General features: G+C 39.3%; 2 protein-coding genes across 4 annotated transcripts in view; both read left to right on the plus strand.

The window, feature by feature from the left end:
• The first annotated feature begins 417 nt into the window (after positions 1–417).
• Positions 418–10,568, plus strand: LOC146453175 (uncharacterized). The gene is made up of 5 exons (XM_085096946.1): positions 418–486; positions 1,707–1,791; positions 3,155–3,338; positions 6,288–6,391; positions 10,238–10,568. Exons 2-5 carry the CDS (start codon positions 1,765–1,767, stop codon positions 10,460–10,462), a joined length of 540 nt encoding a protein of 179 aa, XP_084953072.1. The 5' UTR covers positions 418–486; positions 1,707–1,764; the 3' UTR covers positions 10,463–10,568.
• Positions 10,569–11,824: 1,256 nt separating this feature from the next.
• LOC146453176 (uncharacterized) overlaps positions 11,825–22,564 on the plus strand; it is a 40,459-nt gene continuing 29,719 nt past the window's right edge. The window contains exons 1-10 of one of the 3 annotated variants that reach the window (XM_085096920.1): positions 11,825–11,950; positions 14,495–14,704; positions 15,792–15,891; positions 16,336–16,406; positions 16,739–16,966; positions 17,696–17,965; positions 18,311–18,514; positions 19,286–19,453; positions 21,258–21,485; positions 22,044–22,250. In XM_085096920.1, coding sequence (XP_084953046.1) covers positions 11,878–11,950; positions 14,495–14,704; positions 15,792–15,891; positions 16,336–16,406; positions 16,739–16,966; positions 17,696–17,965; positions 18,311–18,514; positions 19,286–19,453; positions 21,258–21,485; positions 22,044–22,250 — 1,759 coding nt within the window. In that variant the 5' untranslated portion in view covers positions 11,825–11,877. The remainder of the gene's footprint in view (positions 11,951–14,494; positions 14,705–15,791; positions 15,892–16,335; positions 16,407–16,738; positions 16,967–17,695; positions 17,966–18,310; positions 18,515–19,285; positions 19,454–21,257; positions 21,486–22,043; positions 22,251–22,564) is intronic. The other 2 variants (XM_085096921.1, XM_085096922.1) reach the window with 2 other exon arrangements.

The raw sequence follows: 22,564 nt of genomic DNA on the forward strand, positions 1-22,564 counted from the left end.
TTCTCACAGTGGGGCTTGTTGCTTCGGTTAACGCATCCGTAAGCGCTACAGTGCAATTTTTGTCTCCATAAAACTAAGTCAAATTACTTTCAACAACTCGAAGAAAAACTAAAAACCGTTCCACAACTTGCATTATCTCTGAAGAAGGGACTCTATTTGACCCGAAAGCCTCGATTTTGCGCGCTTTCATAGTAACACCACTGAACTTGGGCTCACCTGTAATAACAGCTATTGGTCATCGCTACTCGCCTCACTGAGCTCACGATTTTTGTGTCAGAAGAAGACAATGTTTTGTCATTTTTGCCATTTTAGGGGAATACGCTGTCATCTTTGCTCTTTAACCTGTCGCAATTCAAATATTTCACTTATTACCATACGACCAAATAAGAGCAGATTATGCTTGGTGACGACACACTCAGATTCAATAAAATAAGAAGTTAACAAAGGCGCCTAGCATTCATTCCTGTGATATCGTCGAAGTTGAAGGTGGGTTTTTTTTAACAAGCCGTAACTTATCTTGAAATATGTTTCTTCGTAAATTTCGTAAATAGCAGATCACGATTTTTTTAAGGGGAAGGTGGTTAAAGCAACGAGTGAGGTCTTTTTTCTAAAATTAAAGGCTCCTCAGAAAAGAGAGATTGTTTTATTACCTCCTTTAATTCTTTTAGCTTTGTATGCTTTTCTTAGTTTCTTGGTTGGTCCCTCTTTCAATTTGGGGTCGGCGTGAGCAATTTTTTAAATGCATCCTTCTCTTGTTTTAATATAAGTTAACAGTTCAGCCTTGTTTAACACCAAAATGAAATTGCCACCTGACTGGGATGACAGTCGGTTTATCTTAATTTTTAAAATTAAGGAACTACATCGTGACTGCTAACAATGACTAGTGTGTTTTTCTTTCTTTTTTGACATTTTCGCCTAAAATATACCATTTAAATCATCTCAATTGGCCATTTTGGACGCCTCGACTAAATTAGAAGAATGAAAAATAGCAAAGTTCCATTTTTTATTGTTATTTATACCTTCTTTGAGATTTTTTTTGTAGATAATGACAATTAGACTTGGTGGAGTAGTAATATATAAAATGGTAAACATATCGGCCTCGAGGGCCTTTAATCGTTACATATGTTGTGACTCCTCTAGTTTCTCCAACTTCTCCAAGAAACTTCCAAAAACATTGATGTCGTATTTTGTTTTCTTTATGGTGTTTTCCTCCTTTTGCCTGGCCATGAATTCTTTGATGAGTTAATCTGGGAGTAGTTTGGACTCAGGGCTCATTATCAGAAAGTTTTCGTCGTGCTTACTGCTGTCGCTCGTTTTATGCTAAAGATTAAATAAAGGAAATTGTTGCGCAAACTTAGCCATACGAGATTGCTCGGGCGGGGCCGGATTACCTTTTTCTGGACCGACTCATGCAACTCGTCTGTTTGGCTCTGCTAACGTCACCTAGGGGCCTTACGGGTCATATGACAAACTGTAGTATGTTTATTCATTTTTATTTGTAGAAAAACAACTACAACTGAAAAGAGGTTCATAAATTAAAAAAAAAATCGTTTGTGGTTAAAAGTTTTGAAGCAAGAAAAATGAGGGGGAGACAACTAGGCTATACGGTTGCTGGTTGTTATGCTTCTACGTATGCCCTATTAAATGCTATATGTGAGATGGCCAACGTTTAACATGTGCTTTGTAACGGTATTTTTCATGCACAGTACACCCAGAGAAGTTAAGAAAGAGTTCAAGACGAGAAAGCTCGATTAAAGCAGCGACATGGACAAAATCTGTCTCAGCTTAGTTGTAAGTGTAAGTCGTTGTGAAGTTACTTAATAGTTTGTGCCTCTTAGAAAAAAGAAACAATTTGTGTGAAAAAAGGTTGTGAAAAAGTATCAAAATATGGTATTTTAGGTAATCGATATGCGCTGGGTATTTATTAACCCTACTAAGATGTTTGTTTGGAGATTGCGACGTACTCCCCAAGTCACATGACGCTATCACCTTCTGCTGCAGGCATCAAGTGAAAGGTAACCACCCACACCCCTTCTTGGGATAACCATCCTATTCCCCTTTCAATGACGATTCACCAGATATATCCAAGAAATGAATACTTATAAAAGTTAGTTTGGGAACAGGAATCAACACAACTAAGGAAATGAGTGAATTTGTGGTTCATCCAGGAGTTGAATCGGGTCTCCAGATTACCGGTCCAGATTACCTCCCTCCGTTACTGACAAGAAATTAATTTCTTTGGGATATTTGGCCCTGCACCACCGTGCAAACGGAGAGTATTGAGGGGGTTCTGATGGCAGAAAATGTGTTGAACTGTCTCCCAGGAGCTAGCTACTATACGTTCAATAATCAGTCATTTGCCAGCGTGGTTGTTTCAGTAGCCGAGCGGTTAAGGAATTCGACCTGTAATCTGGCTTTGTTTTAGTCTTCTGGATCCGTTGAAGGGTGGGGTGGGGGAACTATTCCTGGTCAGAGATACTGAGAAATTAAACGCAATCAACTAATTCGTTATCTCTGTAAGGGCTCAAACATGTCTATTGGCTTCATTTACAGATAAAATATTCGTATTTCTACAATAAGATATTCTTTAATTTTTCACACTTATTAGATACCTGAAAGGTTCAACTGACTAAGCTATTCTAGTGCTTCTGTCACGAGCACTGTAAGAGATAAATATAAGCATCAGCATAAGTGCTCAGCAATACTGCGCGTGCGTACGTCGCCTTTTGTTTTTGTGTATTGTTTCCCTATTGGGAACCGGCTTAATTTCAAGCACCAGCATAGGTACACGTTAGTTCACGCGCAGTGTTGTTTTGCTAGTGCTTGTATTTATAGTTCTCTCGGAATTTTAAGATATTTTCATATACTTATGCTTGTCGTTGTAAAATTTTAAGGCGCTGTTGCACTAAGCAATTCTTCCTGCAATATGCCTGGCAATTTTATTGCGATACAAGTTGCACCAATTTTTGCCTATTGTAACATGGTGACTGCAACAAAAAGATTACGAGAAAAGTTCATTTCAGGGCATATTACACTACGCAACGTTTCGTGCAAGTTGTGTTGCAACGACGAAACGAAATTGCGAGACAAATTGCCTAGTGTAACAATACCTTTAAGGATGCACATGCGTTTATACAAACTTTTCTTTGGACAGGTTTTTGCAGTAATCTTTGGCGCCGTTATCAGCTCAGCAACGGGCAGAAGACGTTTTGCACTCCAGGCTAAGGCCCGGATTAAGGAGCCTGTGGGGTCCCTTGTCAGAATTCATGATTGCAATCAAACAACGGGGCAATGTAAGGCTTCGGCCAGCTCTGCATTCGAGACCGACAAAAGTGCCGGTACGTAAGTGACATACTCAAGAACAATATTGTTTTAATAAGTTTCGATTCGTGTTATTTGTTTCACTTGTAATTCCCTACCTATCTATACCTACATGCTGTTTGTTTATATCTCTGAGAGGTTTTTCTCTTTTGATTAAAATGCGGTGTCGAGTCGAATAGGTCGGTGTCTTCTTACAAAGCTGTTTATTGTGATTATTCATTTTCAAGAGCTTTTTGCAGTTGCTTTCAGATTTTTTGCTTTGTGGCCCAAACTGGTATTGCCTTCAGTACTGGCTGCTAACCAGATCTGTCCCGAAAAGAACTTAAATTAAATGGGCCAAAGACTTTGAAATTGACTAAGAAGTGGACCAACAAGTAGAGGGAGAAACAAAAGATAGGATGAATGAATATGAAAATTATGCCCAGGATCCTCTTAGTGATAAGCCATTGTCACCACTGGGTATTGAAGGGAGCTACACCCACCTTAAAGCCACAACCGATTAGCAGTAAAAGGGAATTTTCAGCCTCAGAACGCAACTTTGATCAGTCCCAGCTCTTGGTAGAGACTCTGTTTCGGTAGAAACAGAACCAGTAGTTTCCCTTTCCTGGACGCGCTGTGTGGCATATTTGCATGGCAGCCATTAGTGAAGCAAGTTCAAAAAAAAAGTCAGGAAAATGACATTGTCTCATTTTGTAGAGTGTGTAAGATCAACTTACCTATCTTCTGAAGACAACCCCTGTTTACACTACTGCTTCAGATCCTTTGTACCTCCTTGCTGGTTTGTGGCCAATACGACATGAGCCAACTATAAGAACCTACTCCACGCAGCCTCAATGTCCACAAAATACAGGTTTAAATGCAGATACGGCTGCTTTTTATCCAGTGATTGCTTCGTAGCAGTCATATCTCCACTGGTGAATTACCTTTCCTCGTTATCAGAGAGATAGAGTAACCTTTAATCACGATACTCTGACGCTTAGATGACGACACCACAACCAATAAAACAGGGCCCATCCTAACCAAAGGTAGAGTTGAATAAATTCAGTGGAGAGCGAGTTTCTGACAATATTTAGAGACAACAACGAAAGCCAAGTATTCGATGAATCCCAGAGACTCACATACCTGCTTGTGCAGTGTACCGGAAAAACTGAAGAGGCAACCAGAAGATCTATAAAGTTGCCGGTGGGTCAAAGGAACACAGACTCTTCAGGAGCATCCCTCATGGAGTTTTTAAGAAGACTAGTAGATGTAAGAAGAGTCTTTGCTAGTATGGGCTGCAACTTCACAAGTCGCTTGGACAACGAAGATGTGATATTCGTGCTGATGAAGAAGCTGCCTGATGCCTAATGTAGATTTGTCAAATTTGTTGGCAGAGTCGCTGGACGTATCAACAACAGATATGGACAAGACCTGAAGTCGTCCTCTTCAAATGAAAGGGACAGAATGCAAGCAAAAGGAAGCAAAGGAAGGTAAAATCATCATTCTAGGGTTACAACACTTGTCTCTACAAGCAATTGGAGCCATCATAGCTCGGAAGCACAACCCAGAGCCCTTCGGAAGTGTACTCAGTGTTATGGCCTGCATGATATTTGGAGATGCCCAGTCTTCAGAATATAATGCCCCGTTTAGAGACCGTATCAAGACCGTACGACAGCCCAGACTTTGTACATTATGTCTTGAGGATGGACACAGTGCAAGGCAGTGTAAGAGCGGTTTTACCTGCAGAATATCAGAATGTGTGAAGAATCACCATTATCTAATACATTCTTCGAGAGAAAACATCGAGGAGAACTGTGCCAGGTTAACAGTCAAAGCACGCCTGAAAGTAGCGCGAGTGCCAGTAACGCGCGACAGCTGTCATTGAGCTTCACAGCAGCCCAGCAACAACGATGGTAGTAAGACAGTAAGTCCAGTGGCTTCTCAAGTGATCAACGAGGCCAGAACAGCAAGATATAGCAATTCTGTAGCAGTTTGTTCCGTCAGAGCTAGTCGACCAAGAGTGTTCTTCAATTTGTCCCCGTTAAAACAGGCTGTCAGGGAGGTACAAAAGAGATTACCATTTTCGCATTTTTGGACGGTGGTTACAATGTAACATTATGTTTAGAGAACCTGGTGCAAGAGTTAGGCTTGAAAGACATGAAGCCCACCTGATTTACAATGTCGCGTACCAATCTTGAGAAGGAAAGATTCAATGACGGAGTTTAGTTGAACATATAGACTCGGATTTAGAGTAGAAGACATAGACGTCACAAAGGATCAGTCCAAAGGATCAGATCGATTCAAAGGCAAGTACGAGTTCTTGCAGAGGTGGACAAGGGAATACTTACTTGGACAGTGTTCACTGAAGCGTAGATGGCATACCTCGTTTCATCAGAGACATTACCATTGCAGTGCGATGCCGAAAGTTACGGAACATTTCCCAAGAGACGCTGATTGTTACAAGGAGCTTTGAATAAATAAGTTTTAGGGACATTCAAAACAAATACAAATTCACTTCAGTATGACTCCCTAAACCTTTTTTTGGGGGTGGGGTGGGAACATGTAAGGTTCAGTTCGTAACGAGTACATGTAGGTAGTTTATCGCTGATAGTTTTCATTATAGGTGCGGGTCCCACGCTATGTGAGCGAGATTATATACAGTGAGGAGAAAAGTGTTTTGTTGTTTTCAGTTCAAGATTATGCACAATAACTTGGAATCGTTGCGTTCAATCAGTTACGTTGAATCATTCTCGTGGTTTATTTTCATCCGAAGGGATGGCCAGTGTAATCATAGAGCAGAAGTCTACACAAAATTCAGCTCAAAAACGACTTGAAACTTTTTTAGTTAATTTCAAAATGGTTTAGTTAACTCACAGAATCACAATAACTTATAATCTTTGAGCTATTCAAGAAAAATCTCATTATTAATGCACTTTTCTTATTTTATCGTGGTCAAATGTTTAATATTTCTGGTTTTTATTTTCAAGGATTGACCATGAGGGTTGCGAATCGTTTGGTATGCTTTGAGATACATCACAATCAAGGCAATTATTCTTTGAAAGTTATTGACGCCACAAAAATAGTTTTTGAGGTAAGCAAACTATAATTTTAAAATATCTGTATTTATAATGTAAAAATGTTTTCCAAGTGGACGAGAAAGAAAAATTGTTTCGGTTAATTAAATAAAAGAAACTTCCACAGCCCCTCCAACTGGTAGGTGATGCATCCTTTTCCATACTCGGTCATACTGCGCCAAGGGAACTCATTTGGACCATTGTAAAAGGTTAGAGCGTCAATCATACCTGACGGGAAAAATGAAGAAGCTACGGTTTTTCAATGAGTCACTTGGTTTTAAACGTTCCGGGAAAAGGAAGCCTCTGACTAATCATAATCAAGCGAAATTATACTATGATGTGCGATATGGCACTCTCGGGGATTTATAAAGGCCCGGGGAAGTTGAACTTCAAGTTTGTTGATGTTTAACGAATAATCATCTAACATTATCGGTAAATCAAGTAGTTCATAACCTCATCAGCGATGAGACATGCAGTTACGAGTTGGCTGGCATTCAATAACAAGATTAAATGAAATAATTGTTTGTAGGCGTCTCTATACCGTTTTTGTTGTTGCTCTTTTAATTTTTGTTTTGTTGTTTATTTTCGTCTTCTGTTGGTGTGGGAGGGGAGGGGAAGACTTTGAAGGATGACGTCATTTGACGTAATAATTGCCTCAAACGGTTAGCCTGCGTCGCGGCCTCGCCGCTCCGGCTTCTAGCAGCTCCGCCGCCAAAACTTTATTTCACGCGCGCCTACAATACCGCCAGCTACGCAGGCTACTCAAACGTTTTCCATCTTGGATCCCTCACTCTCGGATTCTGGCTTTCCCCAAGGTTTCGGAAAACTTGACCAAAAAGTAATGACAATCAATAGAAGGACAATAAAATGAGATACAAATATAACCTTTATTGTCACAAAGGTAATATTTGTTTAACAGGAATAGGAATATTTCTGCAGTCTCTCGCAGTTTCCTGATGCTCAGTGGTAGTGCATCTGAACTAGTAATCCGGGAAAGTCAGTCGACTCCTGTTGGGAGAACTCGTATTTAATTTTCCGAGTCAGTGCTTGTATCATTGAAAAAAAAAAGCATTCGCAATATTCCTTTTTCTGAAAAATCGGATTCCGTAAATAGCTGATCTAGCGCATCAAATTTCTCCCAGGTCGACTTGTGAAAACATTACGAGGTTTCGTGGCCACTTCCTCACACGCAAATTATTTATAAAAGATCAAACCCTTTCCAATTCTTATGCATCAGTCAATTCCAGCTGTGCCCACCCCCCAGGGCAATAGTGGGGCATTTTCCCACACTGTCCATCCCGGGGATCGGGCATTAGCCTTCCACCCAATTACCCCAGGGCATTTAACCATCTCACTTTTTTCACTCTACAGCATTGTCGCTTCCTTAGTGACAAATTCATCGGCAAATACAGTAAGTTTCTTATTGAATACGTCTAGATAGGACATAAAATGGGACGCTAGAGCTGTAGAATGACCTTTTTTTGCACTAACTACGCCGAAGCAAGACCCAGCTAGGACTTAATTTGGCCTGAATAAGCTTCGATTTTACTGAAGTAAAACGTGAAAAGAAGGAAATAAAATATTTTTGACATGTTTGAGCTACCACCCCGGAGCATTTGAACAACTATTTTGTCCCGGCGGTGGGCCAGTTAATTTTCAAAAAATCGTAATTCCCGGGGATCGGCCCGGATGGGGGGAGGGGGGGGGGGAGATGGGCACTGTTGGAATTGACTGATGCATTACTCACTCAGTGTACACAACGGTAATATAATAATGGGATGAAATGTCATTTATCCTGATCATAACGTTGGTAAAATCAAAAGTAGAGTGTTACAATCCTCCTACTTTTTTTTTAAATACGGTCTTCAAATGACTTAAAGACGTAGCATTGAAATAAACTAGACGGGTTTACGGCTGTACAGAACATGAAAACAGACAAGGATTATTGCATTAAGTGAATCAGCCATATTTTCATAATAGGATCACTGTAATGATCTGTTATGCTATAAAAGGAAGTTATACTATGAAAGAAACAAATTAAGCAATTAAGGAGGCTCGATGCAGTTTTCTTGGACTTAGGGTGGACGTTTTGAAATTACAATCTCGCATAGAAGATAAACTTCGATCTCCTTCATACTACATCATCATTTCAACATATGATCAAAGTTAATTTTCTCATCGGTTTCCAAGCAACAGCTATTACCATAGCAACGGAAGCGCATAGCCTCTCATTTTAAACATTGTCGATTATCTCGAAATCTAGTCAGACACTTTATGACGAAACTTTAGGGATTTAAACTGCTCAATCTAGATAACTTGTAGGCGAAATTAGAGAAAAATCTGTAAGAGCGTTTTCAAGTAAATAATGAATCAATTTTTACGGGGTGATTTTGTTTATTCCAGCATTTTTCACCAATATCTCTGGCAAAATAAAACTTGACACTTTGTCTTTTCTGTCAGAGGGTCTTTCCTGATAGCAAAACATTCTAAATGTATATTGAGCTTCATGGGTGTCTCCGATTTTAACATATTTATGTTTAAAAACAGTGAAAATAAAGCGCAGATGAATGAAAAAGTTCATACTTTGCATAAATCGAGATATCTTTAAAATACCACCACAGATTTTTTATGTTAAATTACAAGCGGTTAGAGTAATAATTCTTTTCGATATCTACGCAAGTTTTAGGCTCAAAAACCAAAATCGGTGGTAGATAAAAAGGTTGAATCCTGGACAAGTTTCAGTCATTATTCGCTTTCTCTGAACAAGCATTTTATTTTGTTTGTCCCGGTCTATTCCGCTGCTATTCACGTGCTGTGAATATTTAGGATTACGTGAAGTCGTGAAAAAGGTAAAATTTACATAAATATATGCTCCTGCTTCTCAAGTCTTCCATTGTAAATTTTACCTTTTGCACGACTTCACGCTATGATAAATATTCCAAGCACGTGAATAGCAGTGAAATAGACCGGGATAAACAAAATAAAAATTCTTGTTCGGAGAAAGCGAGTAACGACTGAAACTTGACCAAGATTCAGCCATCTTCTCTAACACCAATTTCGGTTCCTGAACCTAAAACTTGCGTAGATATCGAAAAGAATTATTACTTTAACCGCTTGTAATTCAACAGAAAAATCTGTGGGGCTATTTTAAAGATATCTCGATTTATGCCAAGTAGGATCTTTTTCATTCATCTGCGCTTTATTTTCACTGTTTTTAAACATAAATATCTTAAAATCGGAGACACCCATGAAGCTCAATATACATTTAGAATGTTTTGCTATCAGGAAAGACCCTTTGACAGAAAAGACAAAACGTCAAGTTTTATTATACCAGAGATATTGGTGAAAAATGCTGGAATAAACAAAATCACCCCGTAAAAATTGATTCATTATTTACTTGAAAACGCTCTTACAGATTTTTTTCTTATTTCGCCTACAAGTTGTCTAGATTGAGTAGTTTAAATCCCTAAAGTTTCGTCATAAAGTGTCTGACTAGATTTCGAGATAATCGACAATGTTTAAAATGAGAGGCTATGCGCTTCCGTTGCTATGGTGATAGCTGTTGCTTGGAAACCGATGAGAAAATTAACTTTGATCATATGTTGAAATGATGATGTAGTATGAAGGAGATCGAAGTTTATCTTCTATGCGAGATTGTAATTTCAAAACTTCCACCCTAAGTACAAAAAAACTGCCTCGAGCCTCCTTAAAAAAGCAAAATATCGCAGTATGTCGAATGTCGGGTAGTCCAGGATACAAAGCCAGAAAAAGCTACCATATTCTGTTCAACTGATTAAACATATTTCGGGGTAATTATTATATCAAGCGGTTCATTAATTTCATTTGCAATTTCTTGTTTTTAGAAACTCAACCAAGGAGCTAACTGCACAAATAACACGTCAAACCTCTTCAGATTTGCTTGGGCTTTTAATAGCGCTCTGTTGATCAGCCAAAAGCCCGGATTAACAAGTTTAAAATATTTGGCTGCAAAATTAAACTCTCAGTCTACGGGTTCAGATGTAGGCACCTTATTTTTAACAGATAAAACAGACACGCGAAATAGATTCGGCATCATCCCCATAGTATAAAGGATGTTAGACAAGAACATAGTGTTAAGCTACTCTAGACACGCCAACGGTAGTCAGTTTCCTTGTTGTAACTTCAGTCAAGTAGCAAATAAACTGTTATGGTATGATTGTTTTTCTATTTGTTTGATTTACTAATATTAGGTTATACAAATAAAGATCAAGAACAGTCTGAACGGGTGGCAAGGGTGCCGAAACGGCCACGTCAACTACGAAAAATTATAGCTTACATTTTTCAACGTCACTCCCCCCTTCTCCCTCCCCCTGTCCCCTCCTCCCTCTTACGAATGATTTAGATTTAAGGTCTTGTCTCATCAGTAGTCTGAGTTTTGGCCACATTTTGGCCTTTCGACTGGAATTGGTTATATCCGTAAAGGAAAAACGCGAGAGCATATTTTCAGCGAACTTAAGGCGTCAAACGGCAGAAGGCAAATAGCTCGATATAGCTCGATTCGAGCGAAGAAGGTTTACCCTCGGGTGAATTTCTCTGACCACACGTTTCAAACGGCGGTACCACAATTTTTTCGTGTCAGATGAATGGAGAAAGAAGAAGTCCTTCTCTTATCACTGCGGCCACAGGTATCCTGGAAGAATTAATAACGGTGCCTCCCGTTTGCTACTATGTATTAGTTCTGCGTATCTCGGGATGATCCGAGAAACTCGGGTTTCTAAAGGATGCGGCCTACTTAAACAAAAATACTTTTGCACAGTTTATGACTTTGCTGGGAAAAAGGATCAAAAGAAATTGGAATCCAAAACAAAATTCGGGCAGTTAGGGTTAACCTGGCATTTCAGTTCAGGAAAAATTTAAAAAAAATCCATATCTATTTATGTATACACACGCGGCATTGGAAAATACCATTCGTGCTGTTTGGAAAACTATTTATAAGGCTAAAAATAATCATTGAAAAAGAGCCGGACATTTTTTACATAGACCAAACAGGTCATCTCTGTTGAAACTTTGAAGCTCATGGAACGGAAATTCTTCAAAGGCTAAGCAACCCCTGAATGGAATTACTACTCTGCCTCCGACATTCTTTTTAGTGAAATTTGACCAAAAGCTGTTCACTCACGATACATTCGTCTAATTTAGAGGTCTGAAGAGAGGATCTCTTGCCTAATCTCGTTGTTGCATGTCTTGTATTTAAACCGTTTTTATTCTTTCCATTTGCGTCTTTTACTTACACACTTTCTCTCATCGATTGATGACGTGACTGCATTGACCGGAAACGCTTCTGCTGCATGCACGCAAGTTATTTATTGCCAATAAATGGAGGATTTCTTTGTGTAAACTGTGACACGGATACTTCGTAACGCAAGTAACATATTTTCTTATAATGAGAAACTTAATCTCCTGCGTTTGAGATCTCGGCGAGCTACACACACACAACGCCGTGGAATCCTAATGCTCGTCTAACATGTGCGGGCTATTTGCTTTTAGGAATTTCGCTTTGTACTTGCTACTAGGATTCTTCTTTAACCACTGTATAGGTAAGTACTTTGTCTCATAAACAGTCATTGTTTTGATAATATTTCGAGAAGAGAGAGTGTAGGAGAGACTGTCTTTCATGATTTAAATCAGTTTTGATGACAAACCAAATTTCTTTTCTGCTGGGCTGGGCACAGATTTGAATTGAATTTCAAAGTTTGGTTTTCTTTCTAATATAAGTCAGCGATAAGGTATAAACGGGTATTTGAGTCTCTCGCGACGTCGGATTTAGTCAAGTTTTATTAAGCGCCTAAACGGTATAATCTCTTTAGGTCATTGTTCCCTTCTGTCCAGACGCTAACTCTTGGTCGACGGGCATAATCTATCAATAAGAAATTTATCAAGCGCGGTTTTTGATATTCTCATGTACTCTTGTTGAAGTGATGGTAGAAGCAGATACAAAATAAACTTTTACCAAATGAAAAGAACGACATCCGGCCGAGCGGATTTCATCCATTTATCCTCGAACGAAAAACAGATCTACCAAGTTCGTCTCCGCCGGATTAGCATCAATGAAATATGAGGAATGGTTTTTGTATCATTTTTTTAAAGTGAAAAGCCTCCTACGGATCTGTAATGTTTTGTGTTAAAAGGTTCTGTTATTTCAAACAATTAGAAAAACATGGGTATAGCAGACGACCAAGAACTTCAACTGCCCACCAACGATTATCACGGAAACAATAATAGGGTGGAGAATTGTGAGCTGTGGTCATTCAATTGAGAACTACTGATTATAGTTTGCGCTGTTAAATGCTTTGTGCAGATGTTAGTGTAACGAGACCACGGAAATATCATGAAAGCTTTTATACATCGTGATATCTCGCTGTTACCGTCTGTTCGTATCTCGATGATTTCTTAAACACATTTTCAATTCTTTCAAGCGATGTCCGGTACAACATCACGCAAAAAGGACCTGTTTAAGTTATCATCAATTTCAAAGGTGAACGTATTTGTTTATTTATACGGGAGACTTACAACAAAACTGTTGCCACACAACCAGCGAAGGCACATGCTGTACACGGTGCTTGTTCAAAAGGTTTGTGATGACGTCTATTAAATTACCGTGACACGCGTACCCGTAACTGTTTCCAATGTTACTCTAGAGTGTTACTCTAGAGTGTTACTCTAGTGAGATACTCTTCTCAAATGGACGGTTTTCATTGCGTTTTATAAAATGGTAGCTGGGCACGTAGAAACCAACGATGAAACTGAAACGAGAAAATTATTACGGTTTTTCCAATAGGCGAATCTTTGCTGACGTGATTGTTTACATTTTTCCTCATTACCATACGACTTAACCCATAGAAACCGTGGCCGTATATATGAATTAAATGAAAAAGTTGAAAGAGCTGATTAAGTTGAGTAATTTGTGCAATTTTCAGCTCTTTGCAAGCAATATTGAAGGAAATATCAGCCATCCGAAAATCTGCGAAATTGCTGGGTTTCGAGTTTTTAGAACGGAATTTCTCCGAAACTATTCGATGTATTGGGGTCAAATTTTCAGAGAAAACTGAAACTGTTATGCCCTTTCAATATTCAGGGCTTTTATTTCATTAGCGTCATCAGATAGTGATAAGCGTATGTTAATGAGGCAAAAAGTGTAAACAAAGATTCGCCTATAGTCAGATGTATAGTCAGGCGGCAGGCAGCGAAGCCTGGAACCGAGTTTAGGTGATTGCCCCAGTAAACAATATTGACCGAGGACAGGAGCCGAGGATTAAGGATTCCGAACCGCTAAGATTCTTCGGTTCGTAAATTACAATATCTAATTATGTAATAACATTTTGAGTGGCACTTTTAGTTTTGCGATCCTGCTAACGAACACTACCAGGTTTCCTCCAGAATATTATTTTCATGGTTACTTTTTAAACTAGAATACAGAAGAACATCTCATGTTCGGGCTAAGGCTGAACGTTCTTATATATGGCCGCCATGACGTCAAATGCAAACCGTCACTGAATTTATTTACTTATTTCTTGGAAATTTGAACCCGAAAAGTTCTTAAGATGTTCTTAGTTATCTGTTATAGTATTTCAATAAATCTATGCAGACTTGACCAAGGCACCTATTAAAGAGCAATATGTGCCGTAATGTGATGTCCGCACAAAATGTACCAGGCATGCATTAAGAAATCCATTCGGTTAATGTTAAAATTTGTCCCTGTATCATTTGAGTTAATTGGACTGTATAGACTGACGTTTTACGTTTTACTGTTCATTTTAAACATTTGGTAAAAAAAAAAAAAAATTCTCGACTGGTTAATGCTCTTAGTATGTTCTTAAATTTTAGTTAATCTCGCCTCAACGTTCTTATAAACAAAGGTTGTTATAAAAAAAAAAAAAAGAGTATAACAAGACGCTGCACAGCATTTTTGATGCGTTGTTCCCAATTTATGACAAGTTAAATGAAAAATGGATGGTAATACATACAACCTGCAAATACAGCCCCATATCCTTCCCCCTTCAGGCTATAATAGAAACTTCGAATCAAACGAAATTGAAAGTAAGTGATAATTTGAGGTCAAGGGTTTCAACTTCTCAACTTAGTTGCAGGTACCACAGCAAAGACCGCCCGCCGCCTGAGGAGACAAATTGTTAAAGAAGGGAGATGCCCATCCTGGACCGTCATCAAGAACTGTTCATCACTGGAACAATGCAACTGGGATGGAGACTGTTCAAGTAATCAGAAGTGCTGTAAGAGCACCTGCGAGACACGCTCCTGTTACGAACCCATTTTAATGATAGGGCCCCATGAAGGTATCAATAACTTATAAAACAAATTCGTCTAATTGAATTCTGCTACTAGTTCATTCCTTTCGAATCCACCTACATATGAAACGCAGTAGCCCAATACCAAGAGAGCCTGTGCAGTTTTAAGGCAGCCTGTGTGCCATTTCATTCTTGCATAGCGCCAAGACCGGGGAAAATCGCAGAAGGGATTTTCTATTTTCATTGTTAAATTGGAAAGCTCCGTTCTGACAAAAAAATGAAAAACATTGGCACTCAACTCCAACGAAAACATTAAACAAACTAGTTGAAATATTGTTTCCTATATTCCCACATCATTTTATGGCCGTTCAAAGGCAAATTTGTACACACAATTTGATCTTTTCGGGTTCTTTAACTGAAAATAAAAATTGTCGAGAATTTGCCATTTGAAAGGTTTTGTTTAAAGAGATTTTACCTTTGATGCAAATTTGTTACCCTTCCCAAAATAGTAATAGTTAGATTATGACCTCGAGATTTCTTTTATGTTATTGTTCACTAGGGCGCAGCCCAATTCGACAATTGCGCATAGAAATCGAGACTTTTAACACTTGTTTTGGGATAAATCTTGGAACCGGAATATTCCAATAAAATGAGAAGCTTTATCTCATGATTTACAATGTTTACATTTGCTATTTTGAAGTACACACAGCAAAAGTCGAGTACCTTTTCGCTTCGCGCTGTCTTTCACAGAACAGATAATGACCGGCGTAGCCAATCACATTGCAGTATTTTTGTTAGAATGCTATTAGATTTATTTCAAATATAATGATGTTAGGCCTACCAAAAGACTACAGCTTATTTTGTAGTATGAAGCATTTAGACCACACCTGTTTAAAGAAAAATTGTTCGGAAGATGTGCAAGTGCAGCTACCAAATCTTTATGTTCTTAGTTTTCTTTTTTCTCTTTTACACTTTTACTCTATTTTCACGTTTCCAGTTACGTTTTCCCTTCACCTTATCGGAATCTTCTTTTAAAGGCAGTTATGGATGGTTGCTTATTTCGACTGAGGTACATTAACATATGGTGCATGCTCTGACAAACTTTCAACTAAAAAAGTTTTAAACCTTGTTTCAGATGCCTGTCCTAAAGATGAAGTCACTCTGGCGTCAAATAAGAAGAATTCTAACTGTCTTCCTGTAAGAACTAGATTTTGTTTCAAAAGCAACTGCAAAAGGTGGGTACAAATCATTTAAGTAGCCGTCTTATCCTCTGATGTTCCAAGCGTATTAATGTTTTTGGTCTCAATCGCAATAAGGTTTCGCGTATCATGATCACGGTCGTAACAGACTTGCGGTCTCTCGCGCTATCATTTATCGTTACCAAATTCCCCTAGATCTCGAAGGAGGGCATCTTTCTTTTCAGTTCGCCCAACCCCAAAATACTGAATCTCTCTACTGTTGTTGTTTTTTTTGTTAGTGTTCAGAATTTGGTGTAAATCACAAACCTCTAATAACGGCAGCAGGCAAATAAAACCGGCGTACCTTAAATTGCATCTTAAAATATCATCTTGGCCCAAGCGAAAGTAACGTTGAGTTGTTTCCTATTTCCAGACAATGTTTTGCTCGTTTAATTAAAGTGGTGGCTTGAAATAACAGGTATATTTTCTCTTTTAATTTAGATGCTGTTTTCACTATAGTACCTGCAACCCACACCGAGAGCTGCTCATGTCCAAGGATGAATGTCAAAAAGGTTACACTGCTTTGCCCCTTTGAGGCCAAATTAAAGATAATTTACCACGTTTTATAGCTTTTGAAAGTATGTATCGCCATTGCGTTAAGGTCGGCAAACACAAAGCGACTAGTCCCAGTGACTAGCCCTTCAACCAAGTCCCGTGGTGTCAAATATCTAGGCGTAGGGACAAAATTTGGTTTCTTCGACTTGTTTCACGAATTAATGACAAAAAATTATTAAAAAATGTGATTTTACACCTTTTTAGCTTAAATGCTTAACAATAGTATATGTACAATACAGCTAGTTTACACTCAAGTTAATATCAATGGTTTAATATCTATTTTGTGTAGTTCTTTGTTCCACGAGAGTTTGCCAGTTTCCTGGAGAAGTCTGCATGCTAGACAAATACAATTCTCCGAGGTGTTCATGCCGGTCAAGATGCCCCGCCCCACTCCCTGGAGAAAACGTCTGTGGAACGGACGGAATTCCTTACAAGAGCGCCTGTGAGTTAAACAGAACAGCCTGCATTCTGGGAGAGAGAGACATCAAGATACAAAGCTACGGAAACTGCCATTCAAGTTAGTCTGGAATTAACATCTATTATCGGGGTCGGGGCAACATAAGATTCCTCTATATGGAACGTTCGGTAATGACGACAACGAAAGAGGTTCCTCCTTCCCCTATTTTTTCCGTTGGATTCGACTTGGCTTATTTTTGAAATTAAAATATCGCTCAGATCATTTAGGTTTGCGGTTGAATGTCTCCACTAAGAAATTAATGAGTTAGTTCGCGGATTGTTTGCTCTTAGACTTTTTTGGTCTTTTTTGTAAGTGTTACCTCGCTGGAAGAAAGCTGTTCTCGATGAACTTTTCAGTCAATCTACGTGATGCATGGCCACTGCTGCATAAATTTGAAACGCATTATGATAGCAGAGAATCTTGTTCATTTTGCCAGAAAATTGCACATAATTTTAGCGAATAAGAAAGGAAGGTTTGTTAAAATTCACGAGAACGGGATTTTTTAGATCTGCCGCTACAAATGGCCTTGACAAAACGAGTCAGTATTGTCAGCTGGTTACTTTGCATTTCATGAAAAGTTACTGGCCTGACCAAAGACTAAGACAAAGATAAAACAAGGAAGCATTTCAAAAAAAAGTTCAAGCTGTTGGCTGGAGAGTTGAAGGCAACAAAATCTAACGTAAATGTACTAAATCCTGGAGAGACCTTTGATAATAACCGATTGTTAAAACTGGCTTTCCTCCTTGAAATGTAATTTTTCCGTCTTCCAACTAACTAACTTTTATCTAGATGGAGTCAAAATGAGAGTCAGTGCAGCTCATAAAAAGAAGCAGATTCTTTCCGCCTACAAACAAGGGGAGCTCACGTGTCGGTTTGAAGGAGATCCCGTTAGCATCACGTGGCGAAAGGTTGGACTTCGAACTTTGCCAAACCGAATGCTTCCACGTATGGACAAGTTGAATATCGTAGATGTAGACATGGGCGATAGTGGAATGTACAAATGTATGGCGTATGATGGATTCTCCACAGCGGAAGCGGAAATAAATGTCACTGTTAATGGTAAGTATGAAAGCTGGCCATCTAACCAAACGTCCCGGGTGGGGCAACACCCTTATATGAGCCATATAGGCAGGGGCGGCCTCAAAAGGGAGTGGTTTTTGAACCGTGTGGCCGGTTGTGAAAACGGGCATTGAGAAATTGAATATTTTGTCTGCTTTAGGGTCAGGGTTTCCAGTACTTGGCGGTACACCTCTACCAAAAATAGACAAAACAAATTTCGAGGAGTGTGGAGTGCCCCTACCTCCCTCCCCTTTCCTCCCGGATCAACCGCTAGACAGTTTGGTCCGCTGAAAACTCAGTATTATTTTTCCGAGTGACGGGTTCTTTTTATATATCTTGTCTTAGAGCCATCTTCTAACGGACGAAATAGTATGCCCCTTAGTGACTGTATAAAGCCTCGAAGCACTGGATACTGTAAGCGGTACACCGTTCGCTGGTACTTTGATAGACAAAATGGTGTCTGCAGGCCCTTTGTGTATGGCGGTTGTGGTGGAAACAAGAACAACTTTCCATCGCAAGAGACATGCAGCTCTGCCTGTGGCCACTCAGGTACATAACACAGCATATGACATAGAGATAAATTATACAGGGGGAGGGGGGATTATTTCAGAGAAGTCTGTGGATACACCTGTGTGGGCCGCGTTGGTGGTTAAGCTAGGATAAATTACTGTGGGAGAGTTATACAACAAGAAAACCGTTAACACAAACCCGGATTCCGTTTTTGTGTCGTGTCGCTACATAGTAGTAATCTCTTAGTTGGCGGTTCATGACAATAGACGTAAACGATGACTTGACTTTCAAAGGGGTTTGTTCTAAATAACTGGTAGCTTTTAACGAAATACAGAAAATATCTTTCGATTTTCCATCGAGGGTCCTTGCAGAGGTTTCATGCTGCAGTAGTTTTACAACGCCAACACGTTTATGTTCACTGTATCGTGTTCGATTTATTGATTAATGCTTTTCTTTTCTGTTTTGTTTAGTGTTCTCATGATCAGTGTCTGGTTACGTAATTCGTGTTATGTTATCTGTACATTCTGGGTACATTCTTTTATGTTTCGGTATAGGAGTTTTGCTTTCGTGTAATGTAAATCACATTTAGTCTCCCGAGTTGCTGTGTAGATCTTGTCGGTTTCGTATTTATTCTCTATTTTATATTTTCATTTTCGCTGTAATCATAACTTTTTATTATTCTTATGCGTGAATTACTGTTTGTTTTGTAGTGAATCGTTGAGTGTACGTGTACTGTCTTCGTCGTCGTATTAAAAGTCGCATTCAAATTGTAAATAGAGAAAACGCCTTTCGATTTTTCTTGGTTGACAGCTGGAAATATCTGTTATTTGCCAATGATCGAAGGACCTTGCAGAGGTTTCATACTACAGTGGTTTTACAACTTGAACACCTCAAGATGTGAGCAGTTTGTGTACGGCGGATGCGGTGGAAACGCGAACAGATTTAATACCAAAGCAAAGTGTCAGCAGCGATGCACGGGTATGGACACATCGCGTCTTATCAAACTATTCTGTGCTGCAAATTGATTTTTTTTCTATTCAGTAGTTTAGTTCAGCGTATCATTTGTATTCTGTTCATTGTGGAGCCCTCCCTTTCTTGCGACTGAAATTCCTGGAAACCTTTGCGCTAATACAAACTATGGGTACAATACAATGCAATACTTTATTTACCCACGCTACATCTAGGAGTGATAAAAACTCGTTAACACAGGTGCGTGAAACGAAAAGCATAAAAAAGAAAAGAAATAATTTAAAAATTACTTAATCTTAATCTAAAAAGCTGCTTCTTCAAAAGACATTTAAAAGTAGAAATATCCTTGGCATTTCTAACATACGTAGGTAACGAATTCCAAAGTTTGCGGCTTGAAATGAGAATGACTTATGGCGCCATTCTAGATTAAAATTGGGTAGCGTTAAAAGTGTCCCCGACCCTCTTAAATTATAATTACAGATTTTAAGCATGGATAGGGTTCACTGCCCATTCTCCAATCTCATTACGTTGGAAAAAGTCACAGTGGTATCAATACTCAAGCTCACGTGGACGCTAGCTATTCTTGGGTAGTGTGAGAAAAAATTATTGCGCATGCTTATACAGCTAAGCAGTTAGCTTGGCAATCTCGTTCCCAGAGGCTGCGTTCCTTTTGGTCAGGACCAAGGAAGCAAGACCTCTGGGCTAATCAATGTCAAAATCCAGCAAATCGAAATCTGATTGGATATTACATTTTACCGGAAACGTCTTTGAATCGGAGGTTTCAAAAGAAGAAAAGAAATAGACTGTCAAAGATTTCGAAGCAAAAACCGCCATAGAATCGAAATGCAACTAAATGTTTTTTGCTGTGAGTAAACACGAAAAAGATAACAAGTCAAATCACATGACTAAACGGAAAAGGCGCGAAAACCTTTGCGATATGTTGCAGCGTTTGACAACGCTGAATGACAGTATGACACTTGCGACGGCCGAGGTTAACGATGGACCTGACAATTTTCGGAAAAACTCCTCTAATTATCGACTCTGAAATGTGGTTCATAGTCAATGCTGGCCGTTTAAAATCGTTCTCAACATTGTCTAAAGCAGATAAGAGTTTAACAGCCTTTCTCGTGCTGTTAAAGGAACTGAAAGAAGCAAACTTGTAATTCATTCGCACCGAGGAGTCTGCGAATTGACTGGAGCAGAATTTATTGAAGATTACTTTGTTGAACAGAAACAGATATTCTATCAGCAGCCCAGCAGAAACATGACTGAACTTGAACAAGGAAATTCAACGGTCTTTGTTACCACTGCGATAAAAGCGGAGTATTCAAGAATGTGTGGCCCAAAAAGTGGTTCCACGCACTCCTAGGGGCGTGGGTTCGAATCCCATCTGGGGCTCAGATTTTTTCTGTGTCCTCTTATGGTTGATTCTTTACATCTCCCGTTATTTTCCTTTATTAATATCATGCAGTGACATAGGTTGGTTGGTTGGAGGCTCCTCAAAGGCAAGGCATTTCTTGCAATTAATGTGACTGCGTGATGCAGTTAAGCCTTAACAAGAGAGGATCTCTTGGCCTTAATGTGTTGCTTGTGATGGACTGTGTGACTGCGAGATGCGGTTCGCAAGTCCGACCCACAAAAATGACCCTTGCTCGCCAACGAGTCCTCAGTAGCTCAGAGGCTAGAGCATCCGATCTAGAACACGGAGGGGCGTGGGTTCGAATCCCATCTGGGGCTCAGATTTTTTCTGTGTCCTCTTATGGTTGATTCTTTACATCTCCCGTTATTTTTCTTCGAATAACTTTGTTAACAGCTGAACCACCTGCAAACAGTCCTTGTCTACGACAACAGCTTGAGGCCAGACGCAGCAAACATCTTGGTGTCTTTGTACCAAAGTGTCGTCCTGATGAGGGATATGAAGAGGTGCAGTGTCATGGAGCAGTTTGCTTTTGTACAGATGAGGACGGAGAAGAAATTGACGGAACAAGAGTTCCTCGAAATCAAACACTGAACTGTTCGATAGCCGTACGAAAACCGGCCGGTAAGGAAACTAAATTTTCTCATGAACCTAGTTTAATGGCCTTAGGTCCCACAAGTCTCATGTAGCTCAGTGGTAGAGAATCCGAACTAGTAATCGGAAGGTCTTCAGAGGTTCGACTTCTGATAGGAACACTCGGAATTTCTTTCAGTTTCCGAGTTTGCCTGTCTCATTGCTTAAAAACATTTTTTTAACGGAAAGAACCAAAGAAAAAGACAGAAACCTACAAAAGGAAACAAACGATAAAGAGAAACGAAATGACATTTCTAAAGAGAGGTTGTGAAAATAATAAGCGGAAAAGAAACCCAAGAGAAGAAAATAATTTTAGGAAAAAAGAAAGGAAGGGAAAAAAAAGAAAAGAAAAAGTCCAGAAAAACCTGTCAGAAGCCTTAAAGTAGAACCATCTCGGTCGTTTTTGGTTAGTTGGACTTGCTTCATGTTAAATATTCGCACAGTTGCAAAAGAAATTTTTAAAAGGGTTAAGAAAGGTAGCGGTTATAAAAGAATCCATATAATTGTTTTTTCATTCCTAATCTTTTCATGTGTGCTCTCTCTTTTAAGCAGGTGGTTTAACCCCTTGTCAGATGTCGCAACAGAATTCAACCGGTCTACCGTTCGGGAATTCTCATTTGATTCGATGCAAGGAAGACGGTAGCTACGAGGAGGTGCAGTGTAGTGGTTCTACTGGCTTCTGTTGGTGTGTGGATCAAAATGGCTCAAAACTCGAGGGAACCGAGACGAGAGGAGCGTTAAAGTGTCCTGCTTTAGGTATGTTTTGTGACTCCCTTCCTATTAAACTCTCTCCTTCTGACTCCAAACGTATATGGAGTGACACCATGATGATGCCCGCAGAAGTGCTGTTTGAATGTTCAATCAATTTTGTGACAATTCAGTGCAGTCTTCGATTGCGAATGGCTCCGCGATTAGTCGGATCTTATGATGATATTTAGCGTCTACATGTGCATGGTATATCAACAACAAAACAAATTGACGTCAGACACATCAAACAAGTCAATTATAAGTCTATAGATCTCCATACGTGTGTGTGTAAATATCCAGATTATAAGGAATACTTGCCTGCA

Source organism: Pavona decussata, unplaced genomic scaffold, assembly GCF_977016875.1.
Source record: "Pavona decussata unplaced genomic scaffold, jaPavDecu1.1 SCAFFOLD_345, whole genome shotgun sequence".
Classification (NCBI taxonomy): domain Eukaryota; kingdom Metazoa; phylum Cnidaria; class Anthozoa; order Scleractinia; family Agariciidae; genus Pavona; species Pavona decussata.

Coding starts and splice junctions, on each gene's coding strand:
- LOC146453175 (XM_085096946.1), top strand. CDS start 1,765: ATGGACAAAATCTGTCTCAGCTTAGTT. Junction 3,339..6,287: donor CGAGACCGACAAAAGTGCCG/GTACGTAAGTGA, acceptor TTTATTTTCAAG/GATTGACCATGAGGGTTGCG. Junction 6,392..10,237: donor CCACAAAAATAGTTTTTGAG/GTAAGCAAACTA, acceptor TCTTGTTTTTAG/AAACTCAACCAAGGAGCTAA.